This window comes from Hyperolius riggenbachi, chromosome 4 (genome assembly GCF_040937935.1).
Source record: "Hyperolius riggenbachi isolate aHypRig1 chromosome 4, aHypRig1.pri, whole genome shotgun sequence".
NCBI lineage: Eukaryota > Metazoa > Chordata > Amphibia > Anura > Hyperoliidae > Hyperolius > Hyperolius riggenbachi.
In genome coordinates this window covers 177694643-177720610 of record NC_090649.1, presented here as the reverse complement: position 1 = coordinate 177720610, position 25968 = coordinate 177694643, and the positions used below count along the sequence as shown (strand labels likewise).

Genomic DNA, 25968 nt, shown 5'->3' with positions numbered 1-25968 from the left:
CTGTTTTGCGTAAAATTCAGATTTTTCCCCGGGACTTTTGACGTGTATCCCACTCCGCCATGCCCCACTCCAGGTGTTAGACCCCTTGAAACATGTTTCCATCACTTTTGTGGCCAGCATAATTTTTTCTATTTTTCAAAGTTCGCCTCCCCATTGAAGTCTATTGCGGTTCGGTTTTCTGCAAACCGAACCTTCCGCGGAAGTTCGCGAACAGGGTTCGCGAACCGAAAATCAGAGGTTCGCGGCATCACTAGTTTTAACGCCGACTCATTACTATCAATTGTAATGAGAAACGCCGCAGTCAGCCCTAAAAAAAGCTCCTGGGAGCTTCAAAACGCAACGCTCCACAATGCAGCGTTAAGTGTGAAAGGTAAAATGAAAGTCTATGGACTTTCATTTTACCTTGGAAAACGCCAACTATGGCCGTGGCGTTAAAACGTCCTCTAGTGTGAAAGGGCCCTGAGTGCTTTTGAAAATAAATATATCCCTGAGAATCCCCTATAAAGAGATGAACTAGTCCAAAACCTGTCACTTCTGTCAGATTTCTACTACTTACTGTGACAGCAACATAGGATAAAAGTAATTTATGGCTCATTTTACTCTGGAAAAAAAAAAAATGTACTTCTTTGTATAGGTTTGCACATATTTTAAATTTTACAGTTTTTCGCTGTAGTGCCCCTTTAACATAGAACAGGCATTGCTTATGCAAGTAACCTGAATTACTGGCTGCAGGCATTTTCAACACTTAAGTTTGGATTACAGTGTTTTTTTGCGGAACGTATACTGTACAAACTGAACGGATGTGAAAGGATCCAATGTTAACCTATTGGACCGTTCACATGTGTCCGTTGTTCCGGGGAACAGAACATATCCGTAACTAAAAATGCTGCAGGCCCTAATTTTCTGGACCGTTCTGCCCAGCGGAACGGAACCGGACAAAAAAATTCTGCAGAATTGGGGCAATGGACAGTTTCTTCACGCTAGTAAAGAAACGGACCGTTCCACAGGGGTTTGGGGGGGGGGGGGGGGGGTACTGTGGGGCGCAAACCTGAGCGGCGGGAGGGTGCAGCAGCCAGGCGGGTGGGGGTAAAATACATACCTAATGCTCTTTTGAAGCCGGCGGTAGAGGCTTCCGTCATGTGACTAATTACATGACGCGTTGCGTAGTCACATGACTCAGAAGACGGAAACCTCTACCGCTGGCTTCAAAAGAGCATTAGGTATGCATTTAACTGCAAACTGAGTGAAAATTGATCCGATCGATAGTTGATCAGATCCATTTTCACTTTCCATTTGGCAGTGTGCACAGAGCCATCTGGATCTAGTAAAGCGGAGACTGGATCTGCTCACCGGATTAGTTTGGGTAAAAATGCTAATGTGAACCGGGCCTAAGGACTCTATCGCATCACAGAACGCTCGCAGGAGGTGATTTCCTGCACGCTCTAATGGCCTGCGGCGTGACAAGTCTGCACTGCACGAGGTGTGTTACTGCATCGGAACAGCCTGCTCCGCACAGCAATCAATGTAATAGCCTCATTATTGCATTTATCTGCGATACAACGAACATAATGTGAAAGGGCGCTAAAAAACACAGTGAAATTCATATACTTTACCATCTACATCGGCAGGAATAGTAAAAATGTTTTCTTTTGAAGTCTCTGTTATTTTGGAGTCAAACACAGATGAATCAGCCAGGAGACTCCTGCCCCCGGCAGGGCCCAATATGCTGTTATCATTCATGATTCTATATCACCGGTCTATGGAAAAATAAACATAAAAACACTTAGTTACAGAACAGGAAAGAAAAGTGAAAAGCACGTTTCCTAATTTTCGCACAAGTACAGAACTTTCATCTAATGTGAACTAAGACCAAATAATTATCTATTCACCCGGCTAGAATTTTTGTGGCTGAGGATCCCAAATAAAAGCAAGGGAATTCCAGAAGAATGTCTACTTTTGCTTTGTTGATCATTTAAAAGCTTTTGACTGTGTAGAACACGATAGACGGTGGCAGATTCTCTTGGAAATAGGGATACCAGACCATCAGTTGACTTTTTGACAAATCTATATGCAAACCAAGAAGCAACAATAAGGGCCCGTTTCCACTAGAATCGGTGCGATGCGGCTACATAGCCGCATCGCACCACAGGTAGCCCAATTCCAATGCACGGCAATGGAACAGTTTCCATTGCATGCATTGTGTGTGGAGCGGTGGTGCAGAGCGATCTGAGAATCTTCATTCTCTCAGCGCCGCATCCGCCCGCCATCTCCTTCAATACACTTCCGCATCGGGAGGTGCCGAAGTGACATGGATGGAAGCAGAAGTGATGCGTACCCGCATCGGCTACCATCCGCAAATGGAAACGGGCCCTTAGAGTATGGAATAACTGACTGGTTCAGAATTGGCAAAGGAGTGCAACAAGTTTGCATATTGTCTCCTTATTCAACAGATATGCTAAATAAGTAATGTGAAAAGCTGGTTTAGATGAGTCACATGCTGGAATTAAAATAGCTGGGAAGAATATTAATCTAACATTTGCCAATGGCCCCACTGTGATAGCTGAAACTGAGGAAGAATTGAAGAGCCTAAGCCTGCATGTCACACAAGAAAGTGCCAAAGCTGGTCTACTGCTTAACAAGAAAACTAAAGTCATGTCATCTGCTCCAATGAACAATCTACAAATAGATGGAGAAAAATTAGAAGTATCAGATTTCATCTTCCTGGGATTGACGATCTCTGCAGATGGTGACTGCTGCCTTGAGATTAAAAAGGACACCAGAGGTGAAAAACTAATGAAACAAACAATTGTATCCATCATTCTAAAGATGACTTAAAGCGGTATAAAACCCTGACATAATATTCAATAAAAACAGGTTTTCCTACTTTGTATATGCCATATGGTTATATTTCCATTTATGCATAAGTATTATTCATTTAGAAATTACAAGTTCCCAAAAGTACAGTTTTTTTGCTTTGATAGCTGACTTTGCATTTTATTCATAACTGGTTTTATTCATTATGTATTGATGGCAGAAATGCTTTGAGTGACTGTGTCCAGGAGCTTCTGCACAGTCAGAATGTGTCACATCCTCACTTGATACAATTAAAGGGAACCTTAACTGATAGGGATATGGATGTTTCCTTTTAAACAATACCAGTTGCCTGGCAGTCCTGCTGCAGTAGTATCTGGATCTCACACCTGAAACAAGCATGCAGCTAATCCAGTCTGACTTCAGTCAGAGCACCTGATCTGCATGCTTGTTGAGGGGCTGTGGCTAAAAGTATTAGAGACACAGGATCAGCAGGAGAGGCAGGCAACTGGTATTTTAAAAAGGAAAAATCCATATCCTTCTCAGTTTAGGTTCCCCTTGAGTAAACACAACATAACATTATCTACACTTCGGATGCGTCCAGATTTCTCTGCACTGAACTTTGAAGTCCTGTGTGTAACCCTTTGAATGCTGTGGGTTATGGGGGGGGGGGGGGGGGTTTGGAACATTACCCTGGGCTTCTACCAGCCCCCTGCAGCTGTCATGTGCCCTCACCGTCCTCTATGATCCACCGTTTCCCACCGCCGTCACCGGTCAATTATTCTTCTGACTAGAACTGCGGCTGTGCGCCGCCCACAGCTTACGGCACAGGCGCAATAAGCTCCCGGAAACGAGAGCAAGGACATCCGTGGCCGAAGTTGTATTCGTCTGGTTAGACGAATTGATCAGTGACTGCGGCAGGGAACAGCAGATCGCAGAGGATGGCAAGGGCACATGACCGCTGCAGGGGATGGTAGGAGCCCAGGGCAAGTGTCCCATTTTGAAAAGAACCCCCCCCCCCCCCCCCTCCACAGAATCCCTTTAAATAGAACCTGAGGTTGGGGTTCTAAGAATGATATCTGCACACAGAGGCTAGGTCTGCCTATACTGCTCAGCCTCTGTTGCTATCTCAATCCCCCCCAAGTTCCCCCTGCGCTTTGCTGTCCCCAATAAATCACAGCCGCGCTGTCGACACGCAGCGTCACAGCGGGCTGTGTTTACCTAGGTAGTGTCACTCTCGCCGCTCCCCCCGCCTCCTGCATAGCTCTGATCCTCGGCTGCGTCCATTCCCTCCCCGCTGATTGGAGGGAAGGGACACTGGCGGGGACCGGAGCTATGCAGGAGGCGGCGAGAGTGACACTATATAGGTAAACACAGCCCGCTGCGTGTCGACCGCGCAGCTGTGATTTATGAGGGACAGCAGAGCGCAGGGGGAACTTAGGGGGAGGGGGAATTGAGATAGCAACAGAGGCTGGGCAGTATAGGCAGACCCAGCCTCTGTGTGCAGATATTCTTAGAACCCCACCTCGGGTTCTCTTTAAGTTTACCGTTTTATTGTTTTTGCTCAATGACACATTCATTGAAGTATACCAGAGCTAAAATCTATTAACTATTGACCCTTTTTATCTCCTCCCTGCTCTCAGAAGCCATTTTCTGCTAGGAAAGTGTTTTATAGTTGTAATTTCTAATCAGCGAGGGTCACACTGTAGTCTGACCTAGTCCTGACTCAGACAGGAACTGGCACTTACATACCTGATATTTACCTTTCAGGCAGAAAAAGAAAAAAAGGAACACAGCATAGTTATCTGTGTGCTAGGCACTGTACATACACGTCTATCTCATGTCACATGTCACCTCGGGTATCCTTTAAGAGACGCTTGTTACTTGAGAGCAAAGCGGTGGCAAATTTGGACAAGATACTAAAGGATAGAGATGTCACCTTACCAACAAAGATCAGGGGAGTTAACAGCTATGGTCTTCCTACCAGGAACATAGGGCTGTGAAAGTTGATCTATAAAAAAAAGCAGAGTTAGTACCTGCTAACGATGTTTTCAACAATCCTTCAGGGCAAGGTGAGACGTCGCCCCTCCCAGACGCAGGAACAGACAGCACTTCCCCTATAAAAGAATCAAATGGTTAGTCCACCCTCAGTGCGTTTAGACAAGTACCCGACAGGTGAACAATCCACTAACCCACAATCAGTGCTACTATCTGACAAGACAACAACACCCGGGTGGGATCGTTGCCCTGAAGGATTGTTGAAAACATCGTTAGCAGGTACTAACTCTGCTTTTTCCCCACAATCCTTCAGGGCAAGGTGAGACGATAAACAAGTAATATAACCTTAGGGTGGGACCACCGCTTGAAGAATTTTTCTTCCAAACGCTTGGTCATGAGCAGATAATGCGTCAATCCGGTAGTGGCGAATGAACGTAGAGAACGTTGACCATGTTGCCGCCTTGCAAATCTGTTCAGGAGATGCACCTGCTCTATTTGCCCATGAAGCCGCCATAGCCCTAGTCGAATGTGCCTTAAAGGAAGCTGGCGGATCAACATTCATAACCTTATAAGCCTCAATAATTGCTAATTTAATCCAATTAGCTATAGTCGATTTAGAAGCTGCCTGGCCTGAATTTTTACCTGTATGTAAAATGAATAATGCATCTGACTTTCTGATATCTGCCGTTCTGGCCAGATATTCTAATACACATCTTCTAACATCTAAGTAATGGAAACTCTGTTCTTTTTCATTCCTCGGATTCACACAAAAGGTTGGTAACACAATATCCTGGGACCTGTGAAATTTTGACATCACCTTAGGACAGAATTTTGGATCTGTCTGAAGTACCAACCTGTCCTGAAAATCTTGAAAGTAAGGACTCTTAATTGACAGGGACTGAATCTCACTAACTCGCCTCGCCGTAGTAATTGCTATTAAGAAAACTACCTTATAAGTAAGAACTTTAAGCGTACAATCTCTTAGTGGTTCAAAAGGAGCCTTGACTAGACCCTGCAGAACCACAGACAGATCCCAAGGAGACACGTATGGTTTGAAAACGGGAAGTTTTCTTGAAACTGCTTTCATAAATCTTACAATTAAAGGAGAGGTAGAAATAGGCACACCAGAGAACGCGGTAAGCGCTGCCATTTGTACTCTGAGAGTACTGACCGACACGTTCTTTTCCCAACCTTCCTGGAGAAAATCCAGAATTGCCGGGATAGACATGCTATCAAACTTAGACTTCTTCAGCCAGACATGGAAAACTTTCCAATACTTTAAATACATTTTCCTTGTTACCTCCTTGCGACTTCCAATCAACGTTGAGGCTGCTTTATCTGACACCCCCATGCTCTTTAACCAAGTCAGTTCAGGATCCAAACCGCCAGATTCAGTCGATCTGGATGTGGATGCCAAAGATCTCCTTGGACCAATAAATCTGGTCTGAGCGGCAGTAACCACGGTTGTCCCACTGTGAACCTTTTCATTACCGCAAACCAAGATCTTCTTGGCCACACAGGAGCTATCAGAATCATTTTCCTTCGGTCCTTCCTCCATTTCCCCAGTACTGCCGGGATCATGTTCAGGGGAGGAAAAACATAAATCAACGGAAAGTCCCACTGGTAATTGAACGCATTTATCCCTAATGCATTTTTGTCCATTGGATTCAACGAGAAATAGCTTTGTGTCTGCGCATTCTCTTGAGATGCTAGCAGGTCTACTGACGGAACACCCCATCTTTCCGTGATCAGCAGAAAGACTTGTTTGTTCAGTGACCATTCTGAGGCTAGAATTTTGTTTCTGCTCAACTTGTCCGCATCTAAATTCAAAGTGCCCCTGAGATGAACCGCTCTCAAGGACAACACATTCTCTTCTGCCCAGAATAAAATCTCTGCCGCAGCTTCCTGTAATAACCGGGACCTCGTGCCTCCCTGTTTGTTTATGAATGCTACTGTCGTAACATTGTCTGACTGCACTAATACATGTGTCTTGAATATTATCTCTTTTGCCTGAGTCAGTGCCAAACCCACAGCTTTCAACTCTCTCCAATTCGAAGAGCTCTGGGACTCCTGCCTTGACCATCTGCCCTGAAATGCTGCATGGTCCACATGAGCCCCCCATCCCCACGAACTTGCGTCCGTGGTTAGAATCTTCTCTGTTGGATATTTCCACAGATTGCCTTTCAGTAGATTGGAGTCCTCCAACCACCACTGCAGTGATGACTTCACTAGTGTTGGAATGGACACCCTGAAGTCCAGACTCCGAGGTTGTCCATCCCAATTTTCCAACAGGAAATTTTGAAGCTTCCTGAGATGCGACAATGCCCATGGTACAGCCACCATTGTTGATGACATTATTCCCAACACCTGTGAAATCATTCTTAATGAAGGTTGCCATTCTTTTTGAAGGGTCAGAAGTGCATTTTTTAATTTTTCCCCTTTTTCCTTTGGAAGATAGAACTTTTGATCCAGCGCATCTATTGAAATGCCCAAAAACAACATTCTTTGGTTTGGTAGTAGGCATGATTTTTCTTGATTTATTATCCACCCTAATGACTGCAGATGATCTGAAACTGCCTGCAGGTGATTCTTTAATTCTGCCACTGAATTGCCCATTATCAAAAGGTCGTCTAGATAAGGAATTACCATGATCGACCTTTCTCTTAAAGGAATCAAAGCTTCCCCCAGAATTTTTGTGAACATTCTTGGTGCGGAAGTGATCCCAAACGGGAGGCATAGGAATTGAAACTGCATCAGTATTCCATTTACCTGAAGGGCAAACCTTAAGAATTTTTGGGATCGTTTGTGAATTGGCACATGCCAATAAGCATCCCTGAGGTCTAATGAGACCATGAATGCTTCCGGAAATAATAGTTCCCTTATGGTGAATATTGATTCCATCCGGAACTTCTTCTTCCTGATAAACGGGTTCAGTTTCTTTAAATTTAGAATCAAACGATATTTCCCTGATTGCTTTTTCACCAGAAAAATCGTTGAATAAAACCCTTCTCTTTGTTCCTTCTTTGGAACCCTGCCAATTACATTTTGCTTTAACATGTTCTCTATAATGTTCAACATTTCTGGAACTAAACTTGAGTCTTTTGGCGGTCTTGAGATCACAAACCTTGAGGGAGGGGGTGAAGCAAACTCGATTTGGTAACCAAATCTGATTGTTTGCCGAATAAATGGACTTTTCACCCACTTTGACCAAGTGTGGCAAAAATATTTTAGTCTTCCCCCGACCGCCTGACACAAGTCATTGTGGTTTTGACTGCCCCTCTGATGGCTTCGATCTGAATCCTCCTCTTCTGGATTTATCACTAAACCACCTTTTATTCCCTTTTTGATCTTTGTATGACTCTTTTTGGTTTGCCGCTGGCTTGCGAAAATATTTTCTATTAGACACTTTGTTTCTTTGGAAATGTCTTCTTCTTATTAGAAGTTCTTTCCAACGCTAGATCTAAATCTGGCCCAAATAACAGATCTCCTGAGAAGGGGACTCCACATAATCTATTTTTGGATGCTAAATTACCATCCCAAGTCTTGAGCCACAAAGCTCTCCGAGAAACATTTACCAGGGCAGTAGACCTGGCCGTAAATCTAATAGTCTCTGCGGAAGCATCCGCCAGATAATTTGCCGCCTTATTCAGAATCGTAATTGATTCCATCAGCTGCTCTACTGAAGCCCCTGCTAAAATATTTGCCTTGAGCTGGTTAATCCACAGCTCCAATGTTCTAGCCACACATGTTGAAGCTATAGCTGGTCTAAAGGTAGCCGCATTCGCTTCCCATGTTCTTTTAAGGTAGGCATCAATCTTTTTGTCTGCCGGATCTTTAAGATCCCCTAGATCCTCAAATGCCAAATCACCCTGTTTCGACACCTGCGAAAAAGGAGAGTCCAACTTTGGACATTTGTCCCATAAAGCCGAATCCTCACCCGTAAAAGGAAATCTGCGTTTCAATGCTTTGGAAATAAACAGCCTCTTTTCTGGATCCTTCCACTCTTTCAGAATTGTCTGTTTGATAGCATTATGCACCGGAAAAGTGAGACCTTTCTTTTCCTCCATACCTTTATATAATTGGTCATGAAGGGATAAAGAAACCGCTGCCTCATTGTTTAATTCCAGTGTTTCATTAATCGCCGCGATCAGAGCTTCGGTATCTTCCACCCGAAACCTGAACCGGGAAGGCGTATCAATTTCTACCTCTTTTGTATCTGAATCAGCTGAACTTTCATTCACATCCAACTGCTCCTGACCTTCCCCCTCAATCGTTGGAGTCACAGATACAGTACTCTGAGATGTAGAAGCTGCAGCTACAGATAAAGAGGATTTAAATGAAGCTAATGAGGAATTTATCTCTTCTCTAAAAGCTTGCAAGGTCTCTTGGACCGAAGGCCCACCTTGTTCCCCCAAAATCTTTTCTGTACATTGCTGACATAAAGTTTTGGCATAGGGCAATGGCAATTTCACATTACATACAGGGCATCTCTTATAAGTAGGAGGAGGCCTCACTGCTTCAGTTGTTTTAGCCTGCAATAACATACAAAGCAGTATAAGATAGATAGCCCAATAAATATGCATGCAATCCCCAGAAAGAGACCCTCTGCCTCACCTTCTGGGCGGCTGGATTACCCTCAGTCTTATCTGAGGCAGACATCATGCAACGATATCCTGCCCAAGGACTGCAGTCTGTCCACTGCAGAGTAACAAAAAAACGCCGCCACCAGCCTGCACGCGCTCTTTCCTTTAAACACTTCCGCCCACGGACGTCACGCAAGGCGGAACTGGAGCCGGAACCGGAAGTGACAGAAGACCCGGACCAACAGGCTCAAGAGGCAGTCTCCGGCATACCCGCCGGAAACTACGCATCCACCAGCCTCATGCGAATCTACCTCCGCATCCAACACACACGTGACTCACCAGCGTCCGGTCCTCTCCCGCTCCGACTCCTCCGTAGGCGGAAAGGAAAGCCGTGCCTTCCACTCTTGCTCCACCACATTCGGCTGAGAAAGGTAGGCAACCTCACAGACACAGCCCAGTGTGAGGCGAAGGCGAGACGACCTCAGTACCGTCGTCTCCGCCACCCTAGGAAATGACACCTGCAGCCCAGCACACAGGCTCAATCCCAAGGGGAGATGCCGACCTGCCTGGACGCAGGAACAAACAGCACTGAGGGTGGACTAACCATTTGATTCTTTTATAGGGGAAGTGCTGTCTGTTCCTGCGTCTGGGAGGGGCGACGTCTCACCTTGCCCTGAAGGATTGTGGGGAAAAGATAATGCATAGAAAAAAATTGATGCTTTGGATTGAGGGTGTGGAGAAAGCTACTTTGGAGACATAATGAGAAGGCCACTTTGGAGAAATCACAAGTGAAGGGGAATTAAAACTTCACCCCCATCAAAGGGTGTTATGAGAGGCAAACCCTAGGCCGATACACAAATGTTAGAATGTGATGCTGCACAAGAGCACCTCCATGTATCAACGGATTTGTGTTTGATTTGCTCAGTCTTTGTGATCCCTGCATCTGAAATCCACTGAGACAAATGTAAGAGAACCAAAGTTAAGTCATGGAGGTCCAAAAATGTAAACACCTGACTAAGTTGAGCTGTTTTCTGCCTCAAATCAAAGTGGACCCAAATTAAAAATACAAGATTTCAGAAATACAATCTATTTTCTAAATTATAATAATAAATAGCAGCCTTTTTTCAGCTGCATGATGATGACAAATGTAAAATATTTTACATTTAATGGAGGAACCCCTCCCTTCCTTTCATATTGCTGGGACAGAATCCGGCAGACTGGTGGAGTAGGTGGTGTCCGGCAAAGGAGGAATTGCTAATGGCTGCCACCTGTATAACCCTAGTTATGAAAAGAGAAGGGTGAAAAACATGCACTGAAATGCTCATAGGCTTGAAGGAGTGTTTATCTTTGTATGTGTCGGAGTGGTGCAACTAAATATTTTAGTAGTAAAAAAAAAAAGAAAAAAAAAAAAAAAGACTTTGGAAGCCCTGCTATATGGAGGCTAAACAGACTGATAGATATGGTAGCTAATCAAATACCTGACATTGATCATGCCAAATCTGATCTTAGGAGAGATGTACTCCCATGTGTCTTTTCCCCGCAGCACCCACAAGCTTTGTACTGCTCGCTGCAATGCAACAATGCCCCACTTTCCTGCCTGACGCTTCTTTAAGGTAACCTGAAGTGAGAGGGACATGGATGCTTCCGCCTGGCACTTACTCTTCATTGGCTGCAGAATATAAATGACACCTGAAGCAAGCATGCAGCTAATCTAGCCAGACTTCAGTCAGAGCACCTGATCTGCATGCTTGCTCAGAGTATATTGCTAAAAGTATTACAGGCAGATCAGCAGGACAGCCAGGCAATTTGTATTGTTTAAAGGGAACCTAAACAGAGAGATATGGATGTTTCCTTTTAAACAATAACAGTTGCCTGGCAGCACTGCTGATCTCTTTGGCTGCAGTGGTGGTGGAATCTCCTAGAATGGACTTTCCTAAGCAATCCGTATAGTTAACCTCCCTGGCGTTCTATTAAGATCGCCAGGGAGGCTGCGGGAGGGTTTTTTTTTTTAATAAAAAAAAAAAAAAAAAACTATTTCATGCAGCCAACTGAAAGTTGGCTGCATGAAAGCCCACTAGAGGGCGCTCCGGATGCGTTCTTCTGATCGCCTCCGGCGGCCAGAAGTAACACGGAAGGCCGCAATGAGCGGCCTTCCGTGTTTCGCTTACCTCGTCGCCATGGCGACGAGCGGAGTGACGTCATGGACGTCAGCCGCCTCCGATCCAGCCCTTAGCGCTGGCCGGAACTTTTTGTTCCGGCTACGCTGGGCTCAGGCGAATGGGGGGACCCTCTTTCGCCGCTGCATGCGGCGGATCGCCGCGCTGCAGCGGCGATCAGGTAGCACACGCGGCTGGCAAAGTGCCGGCTGCGTGTACTGCTTTTTATTTGAGCCAAATCGACCCAGCAGGGCCTGAGCGGCAGGCTCCGGCGGTACTGGACGAGCGGAGCTCGTCCAGACCGCTCAGCAGGTTAAGTTGCTCATTCACTGGAGGTGAGTAAGTAAGTAAAAAAAAAAAAAAAAAAAAAAAAAAGAAGCAGATTGTGCTCAGCACAGGCACATGCTCCTGGTGCTACACTGGTGCATTAAATATGTTCATGTCACAATGTTATCTATAAGAAGTGACATGAGAACTCCTCAGAAAATGAGATGAATTGACACTCGCTGAACTACTTTCAGTCAGTGAATTTTTATTGTGTTTGGTTAGCAGGTGTGCATGGAGATATCAATCCTATATACAGTTGCTGTGGCCAAACATCTAGCAACTTGGCAGCCAATTGACGATTTGATTATAATCGAAGGAGAATCGGTGCCACCAACAGCATGCCCTATCAACAATACAACCAAATTTGGGTCAAAATTTGTGGCATGTATCGACTGGACATGCAGCAAGATGCCAGGCTAATGTTTTTGATCGGGTGTGCAGCAGTAACAGCTCATGATATCAGGATGGACGACAACGTGACAAAACCCCCGATGTAGCCTCGACAAAGAATTCCACGAAAAGCAACTCCCAGGTAGTACACTCCTGGGTATAAGCCGGTTCCAGGTCTTGACCCGATTGCTCGTTAGACACCTGATGAAAGACCTGCGTGTCCGTAACGTGTAGCGTCTGTTCCACAATACAAGCAACTTTTGCAGCCAGTGGTGTGCCGCTCCTTTCTTACTTTGGCTACAATTGAAAAGTAGCCTGTACTGCACTCCATATGCTACCAGGAACATCATCGCTAATAAGGAAAGAGATCACCGGGAGTGCGTACAATCCCGTGGGTGTGATTGCAACATGAAGTGGTAACGCTGCATCCCCTGTTTGCATTCACATTATTCCTCATTTCCCCCAGGCTGCTTATTTGTTTATTACTGTATATCCAGCGCCAGTGCCATTCTTCTAGTCTTACAAATGTTATCAGGCATCAACTCAATTTCAACCAGCCTAAAGAGCAGCCGTGCAGAGAACGTCGAGTAGGGGCCAAAAAAACATGTTTACTATAACAGAAATTTTATTATATCAGTTTACTATACTAGGCGGGCCCGGATTTACATCACAAGTGCCTATAGGCGCAGATGTCCTGGCACCCTAGATCTTGTCCTCCATGCACCTACAAATCCCCTCCGGACTGCACCCAATTGTGCTGCCTGGCCCAGCTGTCACTTCTCCCTTACTACCCTTGCCCATCATAGCTACAGGTGTCCCTTAGCATTAGGCAGTTAGAGGTTTCCTCAGTATTAAAGAACAAGTGACACCCATGCTAACCTAGTAATAAAAAAACATATAAGTAGATAAATACTACTTCTACTTACATAACAGATGTATTGTGCTATCCACGTAATGATTCCTGTCAATTTTATAAAGGAAAAGCAGAAAATCCTATTGCAGGCAATGGCCATTTTGCCAAGTTAATGCTGACATCATATCCTTCCTGACTCTTTTCCCCCCTCCCTTCTCTTGCTCATTTGCAGCTTCACATAGTTTCAGATAGAGTTTTAAATAGTTTTTTAACTGTTAGTTAAGATATGAGTAGATTTCAGTAGATTAGAGTTAGTCGTGTGTAGATTAGCGCTTCCCTGCTGTTAGAGGTAGCGTAGTTTCCAGCGGTTACTCACCCGGCACACCGGACTCAACGTGGTCCCACGCCGATCCTCAGGCCCAGACTGTCGTCACCACTCTGGTCTCTGCTCCTGGCTCCGGCCCACCGCTGTTCCGTCGGACCCCGCAGTCTGCCGCTGGCATTCCGGACCTCCGCTCCACTCCCAGCTGCCGCATCCCCGGACCTCTGCTCCGCTCCTAGCTACCGCATCACCCGGACCTCCGCTCCTGACGCAGCTCATGAGGAGGACTGCCTCTACACTGCAACTCCCGGTCTGCCTCCCATCCTCCCGCAGAAAAAAAAAAAAACCTCCTCCGCCGATCCCACGTGGCCCGGTAGGCAAAACCCCATCCAGCAACCTCGGGGCAGCATCTCGCCAGCAGCCCATGAGGATTCTGCCTGTGCAATCGTTTGGCCGGGACCATAGATTAGCATCCAGGACCTGTGGCCCCCAGGACCAGCCACCCCCTTCTGGACGTACTACCCTCAGCGGCTGCGGATTCTGCCAGGGGCTACATTGTGCCATCCATGGTGAGTCCCAGTTTCACTTCCTGTGGGTACCCACTGTCCTGCTCACTGCCTGTAGAAGCTCGGCCTCATACCACCTATCTGGCTGTGCTGCTTGCTACCTTCAATCTGCTGCCTGCCATACCTCCTACCACCCTTACTGTGCTGTGCCGCCTGCTACACCACCTATCTGCGGCCTGCTATACCTCCTGTCTGTGCCCTATACTGTGCTGTGCTGCGCCACACCATCCACTTAGACCAAACACGATGCTGCGTCTGCCTGGTGCCAAATCGGTCTATCCTGTGACCCGTCCCGGCTGTGTCCTGCGACTCACTACCCGGCCTGGCTGTGCCCTCTGCCTGGCTCCCCGTGATCCACCACTGGACTAGTGATGAGGCGGGGCCCCGCTGTCTTGCCCCACGCGACCAGCCCGTGCCATCCACTGTCCTGTACCTGGCCTGTCTGCCCGCCGGAAAACCATTTGGGTCATACAGAGTGGGAGAACCAGCCCCCCGCCAGTACCCTGTACCACCTCCTACTGGGCCACTTGTACCATGGGCATAGATCGGCCACATAACATTGCCACCCTTTCCAGAGAGGCCCTCCTTAAATGGGAACCCCTGGACACCCCCAAGCCTTCATGGGGCCCCGCCCTGCGGGATGCTGTCACCGCCCACGCCAAGTACCTCGCCTCCAAGCGAGCTCCGAACAAACGCCGACACAGAGGAAGGCGGGCTGGGGCCCAGGTCCGACTCAAAAAGGAAAGGTCTACGCTCCCCCGTCCTTGCCATCCTAGCAAACGTCCGCTCCCTCCCCAACAAACAGGACGAGCTGCTCCTCCTACTCGGCAGCAAACCACAGCTCAGCGAAAACACCCCTGTACTCTGTTTCACTGAGACCTGGCTGAGCGACAGCACCCCCGACAACTCCCTACATGTACCAGGCTACAACCTCCTCAGAGCAGACCGCGACGTAGCCCTCTCTGGGAAATTGAGAGGGGGGGGGGGCATCTGCTTTTATATCAACACCTCCTGGTGCTCCAACATCACCACTCAACAAAACCTGCACCCCTGATGTCGAGGTTCTGGCAATAAACTGCAGGCCTCAGTACTCCCCCAGGGAGTTCTCTTCCCTTGTCCTCGTTGGGGTCTACATCCCTCCCGACGCATGCTTCAAGACTGCCTTGCAAACCCTCAGGGACTGTATCTCACGGTGGGAAACTGCCCTCCCGGAGGCCCTGTTTATCATCCTGGGCGACTAACAAGGCGAACCTACGACATGAGATGCCCCGCTACAAGCAGCACATAACCTGCCCAACCAGAAATCATAACACCCTGGACCACTGCTACACGGTCCATAAGAACGCTTACAAGGCCATCCAAGGTGCCCCCCGGGAAACTTCGATCATAACACAATCCATCTGATCCCCACTTACAGGAGGCTTCTGGAGACCTCTAAGCCCACCATCAAAAAATGAACAGCCGAGGCAAAACAGGAGCTCCAAGCTTGCTTTGACACCACCGACTGGTCGACCCTGGAGGCACCCTCCCTTGATGAATGGGCCGTTAATGTCACCTCCTACATTAACTTCTGCGAGGAGACGTTTATTCCATCCAAGGCTTTCAGGATCTTCCCCAATAACAAGCCTTGGTTCAACAACAAGCTCCGCCAATTCCGGAAACTCAAGGAGGAAGTGCACAGGTCTGGCTCATCTGAGGAGTACAGGGAGGCCAGGTACGCCCTGAAAAGAGAGCTGCGATCAGCAAAGAGGTCTTACTCCGAGAAGCTGGGGCTCTGCCTCCAGTCAAACAGCACTCGGGAAGTATGGAAGGGCCTGAGAGCGGCCACGAAGTTCAAACCCATCCCTCAACCTGCGACCCCCAGCCTTCGTCTGGCGGAGGAGCTCAATGAGTTCTACTGCAGGTTTGAGCGACTACCCAACCAGCACGCAGACCAAACAGCCATGGCCAAAGTGACCCCTCCCTCAGGTGAACTCGCTGCCATGGCCCCCATTGCCGTCCATGAAACCGAGGTACTCAGGCTCCTCCGTAAGCTGAACCCCAGGAAGTCTTCTGGACCGGATGGAGTGTCGTCGATCTGCCTGAGAACCTGTGCCGATCAATTAGCTCCTGTGCTCTCCTTATTCAAGCAGTCACTCTCGGACGGCACAGTCCCCTCCTGCTTTAAGCGGTCCACAATTGTACCGGTCCAAAAAAACAGGCAGCACAGAGCACAACAACTTCCGACCGGTGGCCCTAACCTCTATCATGAAGCTCCTCGAACGGCTGGTCCTTGCCCACCTGAAGAGGTTCACGGACGCCCACCTTAACCCACTCTAGTTTGCTTATAGGGCGAAGAGATCCAGGCAGGACGCCATCAATGCCAGCATGGCATACGTCACGGAGCACCTAGACAACCCTGCCTCCTACGCTAGGATCCTGTTTCTGGATTTTAGCTCAGCGTTCAACACAATCTGCCCAGATATCCTACTCACAAATCTGACGTAGCTCGGAGTAAATCCCACCCTTCGAGCATGGATCAAACACTTCCTGACAAACAGAACTCAACAGGTGAAGCTGGGCAACTGCTACTCCACCGTCAGAACCACCAATATAGGGACTCCACAAGGCTGCGTTTTGTCTCCATTACTGTTCGCCCTCTATACCAACAATTGCACCTCTTCTGTTGACTCTGTGAAAGTCATCAAATTTGCGGACGACACCACTATCATCGGCCTAATTGGCAACAACGGGGAGCATGAATACCGCAGCGAAGTCGAGCGCGTCTGCAACTGGTGCAGCAACAACCTTGTACTCAACGCAGCAAAGACAGTCGAACTAGTCGTAGACTTCAGGAGGAACCCTCCCACCTATCCTCATCGGGGGAACCAAAGTCTCTAGGGTGTCATCTGTACGGTTCCTCTGAACGACTCACGAACAACCTGAAATGGGGGCAAAACACCACCAAAGTTCAGAAGAAATCCCAGTAGAGGCTGTTCTTCCTGCACAAACTGAAAAGATTCGGCATGCCCCGGAAACTGCTTCTATACTGCCACCACAGAATCCATCCTCTGCTCCTCAGTCATTGTCTGGTACACGGGGGCAACGGCCAGCGACAAGCACAAATTGCAGAGAGTCATAATTGACGCAGAGAAGATCATCGGGTCTCCTCTTCCACCTCTTGATCTCCTCCACTCCAATAGGATGATTAAGAGCTCCCGTGACCCCTCCCACCCAGGCAGACGGTACTTTGAGCTCCTCCCGCTGGGCCGCCGCTACAGGACCTTACCATCCAAAACCACCAGGCAGAAGAACACCTTCCCCCAAGCAGTTCGGCTACTTAAAACCAACCTTCCCCCTAGGCCCGCCTGCTAGCATGCCCCAGCGGGGCCGGTCAGCCTACTCCCGCCGCTGCCCGCCCTGGTTCTCACTGCCCATGGTCCGGTTGGGGGTTCACTGTCTTTGATTGCTATTATCACCATCATTATTATCCCTACTACTATCAGTATAGTGTTATTGGACTGTACCCGCACAGAGGGTCTCACTCACTAACTGATGAACTGATGATCTGGGACTGTTATTTGAGAAGGTCATATCTATACCACGACTGCAATTCATAATTTGCATTAATTGCTAAAGTGTATGTGTTGTGCGTCTGTCCTCATACTATGTATGCCACGTGTACCAAAAACAATTCCGAGTATAGTTCTGCTGTACTTTGCGAAATAAAACCGATTCTGGTTCTAGAATGCCAAGAGCTGGGTAAGTAACCTGCATAGAACAGGAGGGAGGGAGGCACTAGAGGTGAATAAGTCGCCTTTCCATCCTCAGGCGCCTGTAGGCACGTGCCTACAGTCCCTTATGGTAAATCCGGTCCTGATACCAGGCGTTCCTCTGATAAACTTATAATGGAGATTGGCCGGGACCTGGCGAGGTAGTTTACTGTGCCCGAATGTTAACTATACCAGAGTTTATTATAACAAAATTATACTGTAAATAAAAAGTTGTGTCCAGACATCAAACATATGACAGCTGAAATTGTTTATCACCACTTCAGCTGTCAATGCATGAGTACAGAAATCATATCTTCTACAACCTTCAAAACATGGATTATGGCAGATTTGTTCAGCTGACTGCTTTGTTCCCAGGAACTGCAAGGAGCCTCTTGCTTTCCTCCCTCTGTTCTCTGCATAGGACAGTATATACCAAGCAGACCATGGATGGACTAACTGGAAGGCAGGGTTCAAACTTGGCCAAGTTTGCACCCTTTTTTCCATAATGGGAGACAAACGTATGCACACCCCATGCAAGTCAATGGGTTGTGCTTCAGACTACGCACACAATTTAAATTCATACAGCCAGTAACAGCATTTCAGACATTGGCCCATATCCTATTAACTTTTCTCTAAAGAGATACTTTAAAGGTTTTAAAGCATACCTGAGATGAACTGGAGTAAATTATGTCTACTTACCTGCGGCTTCTTCCAGCCGCCTGTAGTCCATCTGCTCCTTAGACGTTCTCCTGGGCCCATATTAAATTAACTTTTTCACCTGCGTTTTCTCCTAGGAGATAATTTTTCATTTTCTATTAATTTAACTTTCTAGCACTCTACAATTGAAAAAGTACCAAAAAATAGGTAAAAGAGTACTATCAAAATTATATTGAGTACTTTCTTGCTTACTGGTGGTTTAAAAGGCATTTTATAGATAAGTTTAACAATAATACCTAGGAGAAAACTCAAGTGAAAAAGTGAATTGCATATGGCCCCTGGTCTCCTCCGTTGAGCCACTGTCAACCCCCGTAAAACAAACTAGTCTAAATCACGGACTAATGCGCATGCGCAGTGCCAGCCCCACACCACCAAATAACGTCCTGTGCATGCACAGTTAACATTGGAATTGGGCTTAAAGAGAACCCGAGGTGTGTTTAAAGAATGTTATCTGCATACAGAGGCTGGATCTGCCTATACAGCCCAGCCTCTGTTGCTATCCCAAACCCCACTAAGGTCCCCCTGCACTCTGCAATCCCTCATAAATCACAGCCGTGCTGTGAGGCTGTGTTTACATCTGTAGTGTCAGTCTCAGCTGTTCCCCGCCTCCTGCATAGCTCCAGTCCCTGCCCCAGTCCCTTCCCTCCAATCAGCAGAGAGGGAAGAGATGCAGGCGGGGACCGGAGTTCTGCAGGAGGCGGGGAGCAGCGGAGACTGACACTATAGAGATAAACACAGCCAGCTCTGACAAGCTGTCAGCAGCGTGGCTGTGATTTATGAGGGATTGCAGAGAGCAGGGGGACCTTAGGGAGGTTTGGGATAGCAACAGAGGCTGGGCTGTATAGGCAGATCCAGCCTCTGTATGCAGATAATATTCTTCAAACCCACCTTGGGTTCTCTTAAGCAAACTTCTCTCAGCCACGGGAGCACGATGGAGAAGGTATGTAGCCCAAAAACAGTGCATGGCAATGGCCTGCAACCCAGCTGGCTTGAAGACATCATAGCAGCACAGAGAAGGGGACCGGAACGACATGGAAGGAGCAGACGGACTAGAGGGAGAGAATGGGAGTCTTCACAACCCCCCCCCCCCCCCCCCCCAAAAAAAAAAAAAAAAAAAAAAAAAAAAAAAAAGATCCTTACCCAAGGAGAGGGAAGGCTCTGGGTCTTAATGAGCCTTCCCTCTCGTCTCCCGCTTCCTATCAGTGCAGCGCTGGCTGCCCAGTTTAAATCCCCTGCCGCAGGGGACTCCGGAAGTCTTCTGGACAGGCAAGCTGCACACTGTGCAAGCCTAGTGGGCAAGAGGGCAGTCGCGCATTATGGAGCAGCCCAACTTCGGGGGCACTCGGGATCACAAAGACTTCCGAAGCCTCCCTTCAGCAGAGAGCATTAGACTAATTTAGTCAGATACTGCTATGGAGGAGCCAGCGCTTGAACGGGCACCGGGGGAGGAGAGGGAAGGCTCTATGGTAACCAGAGCGCTCCCTCTCCCTAGGCAAGTATCTGGCTTTTTGAAAGAAAAAAAAACAAAAAAAAAAAAAACAGTTTCCATTGACTTAAAGCTCCCACCAAGTAAGAAAGTACTTAACATAAGTTTCATAAAGAAAATTGCCATATTTTTCAGACGACACAACTTGGGGGGTAAAAATGGGTGCGTTCTATTCTAAAGATACGGATTAAACCTATGCAGGGTGTGCAGGGAAGCTGTATTCCCTGCTCCTGCAGTCACAATCTTCTCCCTCTCGCTCCGGGTCCTGCTTCCCAGCACGTTCTTCAGCCGCAGCGATATCCAGGGACACTGGCCGCCTGTCAACACCGCCAGGTCCTCCGTAGTCCAAGTTGTATACTTCCTCTTTTACTGTACACTAGTGGTGCACGTGCTCTGTGTTCACACAACATTGGTGACCCCAGCATACTGGACACTAGTGGCGCACATGCGGGGTCCCTGGATATCGCTGCAGTTAATTAGATAAGGGACATTCACTCTATATTTTTCAACATGCTGCTGTAAATAAATCAATAATGTTTTTCGCTAACAAGCCTGTGTTTCCAAAAACCTGTGTGTGAAAATACATGCAAGATTGCCAAGCATCCCAGTGTGAACCTAATGCTGGGAATACACGGCTTGATTCTAAGCCATTTATATGGCTCGATAGATAATTTCGGACATGTCCGATCTCCGGCAAGATTGTTTCGCCGCTCGATTCATCATTGAAGACAATGCAAATAAATAAATAAATAAATAAATAAAAAAAAAAAAAAAAAAAAAACGCCATTGGAATCGAGTGTGGAAATCGATCGAGCATAATAAAGGGTCGCTCAAAAGCATCGCAGCAATCACTGGCTGCCACAAATATATCACATCAACAGATTACTTCCTAGATCAGCTATTTTTGCCACCTTTATACACTACGGTCAATTAATGAATGATATAGAAGTGATGTATTGTCCAATGAGCTGGCAAAGGAAGCTGAACAACAGATACTGGATGTCATCTAACTGCAAAACCATTTCTCAAGTAGAGCAGTTCACCTGTCTCTTCCCCAAGTTGTCATTATAAACAGGATGAACAACATACACATTTACAAGCCTGTGGATCACAGCCACAGCTACCTCAATTGTGCTGAATGCCAACATGTTCTTGTTATTTACCACTTTGCCCTTTGCCTTGTTAAATAAGCCTGCAAGAGTGGCCCCTGAGTGACTCACTACTTCTTATTCCTGTAAATATCCCAGGTAGATAAAACACATAAGTCTATGATAAGAAGACAAAACCAGGTAACCCTCAACCATACTGAGGGATCTGGTTTAACAAGTGTTACCTCATGACTTCAGATTTTAAATAAAAAATACAAAAAACCAGAAGTACAACATGCCTGCCCGGTCAATGTTTCGATCGGACGTACTGGAAAATCTCAGTTGCATGCGCTTAAACAGGTGTGTGGCAGTAACAGCATGCAAGATCACAATTTCCAATTTACACGATAGCCGATCTCTCTCTTCCCCCCTTCCCAGGTGCCCATGCTCTGTAAAATTCTTACCTGTCCACTGTGACTCCCAGCCACCTCCACCATCGCCCTGTTACCGCAAGTGACCGTATCACCAGGCACGTATGTGCAACAACACATGCACAACACGGTACAGGCACTAACAGTAACTGCAGGCACAGCGGCAACAGTGGTGGAGGCTGAAAATCATGCTCGGCAGGCAGTGTCGCTAGGCCGACTCCTGATAGATTTCATGTTGAAATCTATCGGGAATCTGTCTGGGGTGTATAGACAGGTAACCGATCTCTCTCTGATCAGGTATGATCAGAGAGAGGTTTGTCTCATGGTCAAACTGCCACATGATCTGATGTACGAGCACCTTTATGTTACTGTCACACTGTGGCATTACGTTCCCTGTAAAAAACAAGATCCCAATGGAGGGGAAAGTTGCACCACTCATATGTGCAGTGTGAAGCATCCAGTTCATACAAAGTGTACTACACTGCAACTGTTAACAGGCATATTATGCAGCACCGCACTGCATTATGCTGATAGATTCCACCCCACTGCTACCACAATATAAATACAACATTACAATACACAGGTAATTGCATAGCGTTAGCATCGTGATTATATTGTCTGAGGCACAGCACCAGTGTGAAAGTAGCCCAACACGTTCATCAAATATGTCAATAATAATTATCCACAGAATATGTTGCCGCTTTATAATAATCTCATTATGTAAAAACAGGAATGCAACACACCGGAGGGGAAAAGTTGCATCATGCATAATGCATGCAGAGCAAAGCATACAATGAAGCATGTAGTGCCTAGAAAGTATGCTTCACTGCCACTGTTAATGCACTGCATGCATCGTGTTATGACTCATGGATCGGTCACTCCGCACTTCTAATGTGCTGATGGGAATATTCCATAATAACCTACGTTGTACCTGAACTACTAACACCTAATGCTTTCTGAATTCTACAAATGATGTTGTTGTAGTTAAGTGTAGCTTGTTGCTGAGCTCATTATAGTGACACGGAAGCGGGGGAAAAAAGCCAAAACTTTATAATGAACCGTATGTGTAGTACGGATAGTTAATAGAAAATTAGTAGCAAAGAAAAGTCATTTTTATTCTCAGTTATATAGCTTTTTTTTTTATAACGTTGTATTCTTCTCTAATATTTGCAGTTTACAAAATTACACTCTGTATGTAAAAGGGACCCTTAGCAGAAGCTTATATGCATACCCACGGCTTTTTAATAAAGAGGGGACACTCACCGGCCCCTTTAGTAACCGTCCTTCTCCTCGGGTGGCCGCTATAAATTACTTAGAAACAAGCGTAACTGGAGACAAGTCGCGTTGTCTCTGCGCATGCACAGACTTCCTGGCTTCTTCCCCCTCCCTCTGCCGCGCATTATTTCGCATGGCAGACGGAGAAGCCAGGAAGCCTGCACACGCGGCTCAGGCTTCCTGTTCCAGAAGAAGCAACCTTGCTTCAGTGACGCTTGTTTTTACTGTAATTTATAGCAGCCACCCAGGGAGAAGGAGCACTTACTGAAGGGGCTGGCAAGTGTGCCCTCTTTACTAGCCATGGGTATGCTTACATGCATACCCACGGCTTCTGCTCAAGGTCCCTTCAAATGATCAGGGTCCCCTCCCTGCAGGGGAGGCGCAGGGTGATTGACACATGCCAGGTAAACAGCAAGCTAGCCACAAGCAGATTGTCGCTAGCCTGGCGCTATTTTTCAGGGGGACAGCAGAGCACAGGGGGGACTGGCGGCAACAACAGAAGGACACAGAGGCATGCAATTGTGCACAGAACATGTCTCTGTGTCCTATTAAGATTTGGCAAATCCACCTCGGGTTCTCTGTAAAACAAGAAATGTTGAGAGACAGGTTGAGATAAGTTAGAGTGACCAGACGTCCCGGATTGCCCGGGACACGTCCCGGATTCGGGGTCCGCTGTCCCAGGCTTAATGAGGTGCCGGGAAACGTCCCGCTTTCAGCAGCAGGACGTCCCGGCCTCGGGACTCTGGCCACTCTCTCCTCAATGAACTGGCAGCGGCGTCTATAGACGCCGTGCCAGTTCATTGCCCGCAGCCCCGCTCCAGCCTCCTCTTCCGGTGTCTGTTTCCGACACCGGCAGGCGAGCAGGGCTACGGCAAGATGGCTGCCGAAGCCCTGTACTGGAGACCTATTTGTGTCACTAGTACAGGGCTTCGGGCGCCATCTTGCCGTAGCCCTGTCAGCGCGGGAGAGAAGAGCAGGAGGAGGAAGACGGTCCCGGGACGGAGCAGCGCGCCAGAGGCCGGACACTTCTGCCAGGTGAGTAAATGCTTTCTTTTCCAGGTGAAATGTTTGCCCGCATTGTTTCTTTTCCAGGTGAAATGTTTGCCCGCATTGTTTCTTTTCCAGGTGAAATGTTTGCCCGCATTGTTTCTTTTCCAGGTGAAATGTTTGCCCGCATTGTTTGTTTCTTTTCCAGGTGAAATGTTTGCCCGCATTGTTTGTTTCTTTTCCAGGTGAAATGTTTGCCCGCATTGTTTCTTTTCCAGGTGAAATGTTTGCCCGCATTGTTTCTTTTCTGGCGAAATGTTTGCCCGCAGTGCGTTTCTTTTCTGGCGAAATGTTTGCCGCATTGCGTTTCTTTTCTGGTGAAATGTTTGGCCGCAGTGCGTTTCTTTTCTGGTGAAATGTTTGGCCGCAGTGCGTTTCTTTTCTGGTGAAATGTTTGCCCGCAGTGCGTTTCTTTTCTGGTGAAATGTTTGCCCGCAGTGCGTTTCTTTTCTGGCGAAATGTTTGCCCGCAGTGCGTTTCTTTTCTGGCGAAATGTTTGCCCGCAGTGCGTTTCTTTTCTGGCGAAATGTTTGCCCGCAGTGCGTTTCTTTTCTGGCGAAATGTTTGCCCGCAGTGCGTTTCTTTTCTGGCGAAATGTTTGCCCGCAGTGCGTTTCTTTTCTGGTGAAATGTTTGGCCGCAGTGCGTTTCTTTTCTGGTGAAATGTTTGGCCGCAGTGCGTTTCTTTTCTGGTGAAATGTTTGGCCGCAGTGCGTTTCTTTTCTGGTGAAATGTTTGGCCGCAGTGCGTTTCTTTTCTGGTGAAATGTTTGCCCGCAGTGCGTTTATTTTGTACTGACATGTTGCCCGCATTGCATTTATTTTATACTGACATGTTGCCTATTGCGTTTATTTTCTGGTGTCCGGGGTAACTGTTACTGCATTTATTATTTAATGGTCATAGATGGCTATGTTTGCTGCTTTGTGGTTACGGTATACTATTAGCATCACACAGTTTCTGCACACCCATGATACAAAGTCTCGTTTGTCCACATCATGGCGTAAACACTGCTTTCTTATGCCTCGCTGTTACATCATTACGTTAGCTCCGCCCATACAATGTCATGGCCACGCCCATTTTTCAGCACGGCGCGCGCCGCAGCCCCCCTCCCCCAGTCTTCGCCGCTGCGTGCTCCTCACTCCTTCCCACTTTTCGCCGCGGCGCGCTGAGCGCGCCGCCCCCCCCCCCAGGTTGGACCCACAAAAATATGGTCACTCTAGATAAGTGCTTCAGAAAACAGTACTGTAGCCGACCCAAGTTGGATCAGAGTGCTCAGAGATGCTCTTTTTGCACTCACTTGGGGGTCCTTTAACTGTTCATGTACTGGAAACAACATGAGACTTATATCAGTGCTACTTTCTTCAATTTCTTAGCTGTACTACACATACAAATCATTATATGATAAATGTATTTTCAGATTGGCTTTAAATAAGCTGCCAGCTAACTGATTGGCAGCTAATGGCTTTCATTTGCTAACACAACACTCACTTCCAGGATCAGATGTGATGCACACATTAACATTTTCCTACAAGTGATTGAGATTGCAGACACAAGCGTTTAGAATATACAATCCCATTAGGGACACAGATTGCAATAAAAACATGCCAGGGTCATAGCCGATTATTCCACTGCTTATAATCGGCCTGGGATCAAGTTTTATATTAATAAATCCAACCACATACTCGGATACTAGAAAGAGAACAGAGTGCTAGCCTCCCCTACAATACAATGGGGCCCCTCTCGTCCGTGTCTGTCACACCGCAGTGCCAACCAGGAGGAAGTGGAATTACCTCTCCAGATCCGCGGCACACCTGGCCCAGCAGCCGGCGTGAACAGGCGACTCCGTTGCGCTCTATACGGATCACCTTCCTCCCAAAGCTGCCATCAACTGCATTCAAAACTCGAGCCAAAACATAAGGGCTCTTCTGATTGGACGACAGAGAGACAGATGTCAGCGGAGCTGTCATTGGCCGAGGCGCGTCTAGCCGTCTCCTATGCGCCTGGTGATTGGCTACCTCCCTCCATCTCAGTCTCCTGGGATCACGTCATACGGATTCTAATTGGAGGGTTGTTAGTTTGAACGATTGGATGGTAACGGAAGGCTAGGAATAGCTGGGACTGACGGGGCTTGCGGCGTCTAGTGACGGCAGAGCTGCCCGGCTGCTGA

The 25968-nt window shown here is 47.3% G+C and overlaps 1 protein-coding gene across 8 annotated transcripts in view; it reads right to left on the bottom strand.

Moving 5' to 3' along the window:
* Positions 1 to 25696, bottom strand: part of ECT2 (epithelial cell transforming 2) — a 270409-nt gene extending 244713 nt beyond the window's left edge. For 5 of the 8 annotated variants that reach the window (XR_011031390.1, XR_011031388.1, XR_011031389.1 and 2 more), the window contains exons 1-2: positions 25592 to 25696; positions 1614 to 1757 (exon numbers count right to left, since the gene is read on the bottom strand). Coding sequence is in view for 5 of the 8 variants with exons in the window: in XM_068281039.1 (XP_068137140.1) it covers positions 1614 to 1740 (127 nt within the window). In the remaining 3 variants the exon portion in view is untranslated. Of the gene's footprint in view, positions 1 to 1613; positions 1758 to 4847; positions 4929 to 18457; positions 18549 to 25591 lie in introns of all 8 variants that reach the window. The other 3 variants (XM_068281041.1, XM_068281042.1, XM_068281040.1) reach the window with 3 other exon arrangements.
* Between the last annotated feature and the right edge of the window lie 272 nt (positions 25697 to 25968).